At 35.9% G+C, this 5,690-nt stretch overlaps 1 protein-coding gene and 1 pseudogene across 1 annotated transcript; both read right to left on the reverse strand.

Moving 5' to 3' along the window:
* Positions 1-4,119: 4,119 nt before the first annotated feature.
* On the reverse strand, positions 4,120-4,695 carry LOC147464722 (mitogen-activated protein kinase kinase kinase 2-like; the record flags this gene model as incomplete). Its single annotated transcript, XM_086518089.1, has 1 exon — positions 4,120-4,695. A coding segment is annotated over one exon (576 nt), but the record flags the coding sequence as incomplete, so codon positions are not given.
* Positions 4,696-4,700: 5 nt separating this feature from the next.
* Positions 4,701-5,295, reverse strand: LOC147464723 (uncharacterized; annotated as a pseudogene).
* Between the last annotated feature and the right edge of the window lie 395 nt (positions 5,296-5,690).

Consider the following 5,690-nt stretch of genomic DNA (forward strand, 5'->3'; position numbering starts at 1 on the left):
TTCTTGATTGTGGTTTAGTTGGCCTTCCAGAGTGTTGTATGTGTAGGATGGTCTTAGCCTGGCAAGCTACAAAGATTTCCTTCGTGTGCGTATCATGTCATCTGTGTCCTCGATTGACATTATGTTGATCTAGGTAGTGTTTGCATGCACTTCATGGGTGTGTGAGTCGCCCGTCCAACATTGAATGAAACTAGTGTTGAGATAAGCTTGTAACTTGTACTCATGGTGAGAACCTTAAGACAAGAATGCACCATTTATGTGTATAGTCACATTTTTCCTATGGAATCTGTAAGCCTCACACGTGCTACACAATTATAGTCACATGTTATTTGGTGTAGCCCACATGGTACTTGACCTTTTTTCCACATGTGGTGCATATCACTTTTCATCATTTACTGCCACCTTCTATTTGAGCATATATAAGGCCACCATTCTTAACTTGCAATTCTCTCTCTCATTCTAATCAATCAAGCAAGTTTATTTTACATTGCATATTCTCTCTAATACTTATTGCTAGTTGTTATGAATCTCTTATTATGATGAATGCCTCGCTGTTCTATCCACCATAGATATTACACATGGTATCAGAGCTAATGAATAATTAGAATTTTTTAATTGTATCCATTAGACCTCTATGCTAGATTTAGTGATCTCTCTCTCTCTCTCTCTCTCTCTCTCTAAGCACTCAATTGATTCATATCTCTTTAGAAATGCAGCTAATTAATCTCAAGCTTAAGTATCTCTCTCTTTGGATTTGGGCAAGTCTATATGGCTACTCCCCTAGCCAATGTTTAGGGATAATTAGATTGAGCATTAAAATTTGTGTGATTTTTCTTTTTATTAAAACTTTCTTGATTATGTTTTGTTTCTTGCTCTTCTCGCTTTCTCCAAGCCGAGTTACCCCACTTTATTGTACTATTGAAATGCATTTGTGTGTATAACGTTTTCCAAATGTTTCAAATGCCAAATTTATGTCTCATTTGGACCAAGCATTGAACAAGGAAATCTTATTATTTTTTTCATACATTTTTATGCTTGATTTCTTTACTTAACCGTGCTCATAAATCTTGCTTTGTGTGTGTATGCTTCTTTGTTTGTTCCCCTCTTTTTTGTTTTATTTATTTGCTAACTTTTGCTCATAAACCTTTGGTTTGTGTGTGTGTGTGTGTGTGTGTGTGTGTGTGTGTGTCTTCCCCTGTTTTCTTTTTGAAAGTGTGTAGATGCATGGCTTAAAAGACAAATGAACATTTTCTTTTGTAATGTTGTTTGAAATTCAACTACCCTTTTGCAATATACCAAAGCTTGAAGGTTTTTACTTTGAAATCAATCTCATTCAAAGCACCCCTTCCCATTGAAACCTTTTGGCACCTTTTGGCTTTCAATTTAAAAGTCAAATTATCCAAGCCCATGCTCTTGTGCCATCAACAACTCCAACACATTAGCATCAAGAACCGTGAACAAAGTTTGCTACTTCCATGGCAAAGTCTCCATAAGCCTAAGCACAAAGCAATGTATGTCTTATCCAATCCAAAAATTACCCAAGTAGCCCCAAGCCAACAGATTTGCATGAGCTTATTTCCACATTTTGTATAAACCTATTGCATCCATCTTTTCATATACAAAGCACTACATCCACCAAGGTGTGCCTTCACTACAACGAGAAGTAGATATGCACCAACCCATTTCAAAAAACCAAGTGCACCCACATATACATCAACATTAGAATCATCCAAATTCCCAAAAATCAAGGAAGGTAATGCATAGAAGGAGGCTCATAGTTCCCTAAAGAAAGTGATGACTTGCATCTGTAAGTGTTTAAACACTTCCTCAAACCATATACTTTGTAGGTAAGACCTACACTATTTTTCTTGCATCAGATTTGATCTTTATGAGCCGTATATAGTTACTCCTTAATGTAACATGTATTAGACTCTTTTATCAAAATCCATGCTATATCATGTAAGCTTCAGATTATGAGGGCATTTGTTGAGGTAATCCTATAGCTTGCACTCATGATAAGAACAAACCCTTAAGCCAAGCATGCACCATTTATGTGTATAGTCACATTTTTCATAAGGACCCTATAAGCCTCACATGTGCCTATTTGGTATAGCCTACTATAGTTGGTGGGTACGGAGAACCTAAAAAACACACAAATATCATGCTACAAATGATAAAATCAATAGGTTCGCATACTTGGTGAGTCGCACATACGCACAATTGAGAAACAATACACGATCTGAGAGAGATAGAAAAGGAGAGAAAGAATGAGATCACATTAATGTGCACCTCCTATAGACGAATGCTACACAGGCACAGTGAGAGAGGAGAGGTCAAAAGAGAAAAGGGCACAAACACTGGGTGCAATCTCCCCCCATACAAGAGTGAGCAGTTTTCTCTTGCACATATTTACTTATAGATTTTTTGAATGCTCAAAATGATTACAAATTGTTCATCCGAACATAAAGTGACCATTGCTCATAAAAAGCACTTTAATAATGAAATATCCATAAAGTTGCTATCCTTTTGCATAGTGCATAGTTCACTTATGCTTTTATTGCATGACAATTGTAATAAATAACTATTTATCGATTTCCATTACATACCTTTCCGTTAGGAAGCAACCACCTTTAGTTACTAAGTAAGGAATCTGCAAGCACCATATTAGAGAGTTTGAGACTTTAGAGCCAATTTGAAAATAACCGATGTCTTAAAGATTTGGCCATATGGACAAATCTCAAACTTTTTTTAAAGGCCAACTCCTTCCATAAGATAGTACTTGAAAATCTCTTTTGAGCCATGATCTCAAAGCTTTGGCCATGTGTTCAAATATTAAGCTCCTTTTGAAAGTGATTATTGGAAAATTTTCAAATTCACTAATATGGTGTTGGCCAGCAGCAAATCATACTTCAAAAATAATGGTTAAAATTATGTATAAAAAATATCATGGAACAAAATAAAAAGCCATAAACTGAAACAAATGAATTTGCTTATGCCTATCGTCATCCACATGCTGTATATTATAATGTCCCATACCACGAGAATAGACAGTGTATGTCATATGTCTGAATGTATGTAGATATCATTCGTCACAACCATTGTTACATAATCAAATTTCATTAATTCAATGTATACTATTGAAATCATATGATCATAAACCAAATTCAAAAATCCAACTCCAACTCCAACACCAAATCCAAATCCAAATCACGTTCATTATATACCTGGGTAACAAAATCATACTAGGGGCAGTGGTGGCCAATCACTGCAACATGATTTTGTAATCAATGTTCCCTAAATCAACGAATCAATACTAATCAAGCGTGCTACCTAAATCAGTGAATATGCACTTGTGCTACCTAAACCGACAAATTTGCACTAGTAATGTTTAAGCTAGAGAATCTATTGTTTGCTGGTATGTTGCCTAAATCAGCAAATCTGCACTCATGCTACCTAAATCGATGGATCTACATGGATAATTGGTGTTGCCTAAATTGGACAATCTACACTAAGATGAACATTTACACACTGCCTAAATGCAAATATGTGTGCACACGGCCAATGGACTAAGCAAGGCATAAAAGACAAAACATTGACTACCTTTTTGTCATCAAATTGGAGTATATTTTATTTGACATCACCTTAGCTCATGTGAGTAGCTTTTAAAGTTGTCTGGTGGTATTCTCCATTGTTGTAAAAGTCCAAAACTACCTGAGACTTGTAGCTCCTTAGGTATATCTACAACAAAATCACTTAAAACAAGTAAACAAAGTGAGCATTTATCAAACGAGTAAAATAAATTGAGGGATTGTTGTATAAGAAGACGTTTTAAGAGGTGGTGCATAATGTTGTGCTAAGTGACTGCGTAAAAGAAAAACCAAAAAAAGAAGAGAACTTACCTTGTTTTTGTTCAACCTAGTCACAAATTATCCCACTCATTAGTGAGAATGATCTTGTATGATGTATAGACTTATAACCATCAGTAAACTAGCACATGTAAGAGGTTTTTGAAGCCTGAGGTTTGGTATAGTTTGTCGTGCTTAGCTCTTTTATAATATGCATTGTTTGAGTAGGAAAACAAGTTTTGACAATGATTCTAAGTTACTTCAACTCATGTGTTTAGATATACATGATGGCAATAAGAATCTTGATCACCATGCATCCTACACTCCATATATCTACATGACGTACATAATTGTCTCCTATTATAACTTTTGGTGCCATCCAAAAAATAGACTCTTTGATGGATTTGCAAGCATCAGTTATTGTGTCCTCATGAAATGTTTTAGATACTCCAAAAGCAGACAATTTCACAAAAACATTAGAATCAATAAGCATGTTTCCAGCTTTGATATCTCTATGAAAACTTTTTTTCTTATGAAGATACTCAAGACCAAGAAGTAATTGTGTTTTGTAGACAGGAACAAGAGACTCACTAAATGTGCCAAATCTTTCTAGCATGCTTTGAATAGATCCGCTAAAAAACATCGTCCAAAAATATATAAAGAACAATGCCTCTTCATCTTTGTCCATATCTATGTAACCAACAATATGTTTGTGTCTTATCTCTTTATATAACGAGATTTCTCTTTCTAGACAAGTCATGTAAAAAGCTTTCTCTTCATCATTAGTCATGTTTTGAAACTTCAAATGTTTCATTGGCATAAGCTCTCCAATGGATTGATTGATGCCACAAAACAACGGTCTCTAGATGCTGCAAGAGCTGCAAGTATCAAGGGGAGCATTTGCATGTCTATCCCATCACCACAAACATCAAAACCACACTTGAGGACCTGATGCATGCTTTGAGCTTCTTGTGATGCAATGGCATCTTCTCATAGTCTACCAATTGCCAATGGTGGCAACTGAGCAGAGCCACTTGACGTTTCTGATGCATTAGTGAGATATCTCATGTCATTGTGTGAGGCATCTGGATAGCCAAGTGATGAGCTGGATGTGGAAGAGTAAAATGTTGAGAGGAGATTTTGATTGCCCCCTAGAGGAAATGAACATGCCATCAAAGCATTGTTGAGAGATCTTTCTAATGGTTTGTTCATTGCATCTAATGACTAAGCATGATTCAGTGGAGACAAAGTCCACTCTAGTGTGTGGCCTTTGAGCTTCAAAAGAGACTTCTCTAATTGTCTCTTGTTAATTAAGTGTTGAGGCACGGGCAGGAGATGTTGGCCTGCCATGCCATGCTAGAGGGGAGCCCAAACCTTTAGCCATTGAGCTTGGACTCTTTGCCGCATTTGAATCAGAGACATATTTGTCCTTGTCTAATAAATGCTGCATGATCTTGAGTAAAAGACTTCACAATCAGCTCACATACATCATCTTCTCCTCTAAGAAAATCTAGGCAAAGGAAATACCTCAACTCTATTTGAGCTCATTTTTCACGGGCAAGTTCCTTCAATTTACAACCTCAAAACCTATCAATATAGATTTCAGATTTATCCTTCAATGTAATCAAAACCACAAAATCAAACATTGTGTATATGTAACCTGGCTTTATTAGTTATTGTCAAAAGCCCTTTTATCAATAACTCAATTATTAAATTACCTAGCTTATGAATTATTAGGCAACTTAGAAAACAATAGCCTCTTTTTTACCTTGAAACCATAGAGTTTACACTTGCATCATGAGAAACCTTCAAGATGCATGAGTATAGGCTGTTTACAAATCATTT

The sequence above is a fragment of the Adiantum capillus-veneris genome, chromosome 1 (assembly GCF_014529385.1).
Source record: "Adiantum capillus-veneris isolate H3 chromosome 1, ASM1452938v2, whole genome shotgun sequence".
NCBI lineage: Eukaryota > Viridiplantae > Streptophyta > Polypodiopsida > Polypodiales > Pteridaceae > Adiantum > Adiantum capillus-veneris.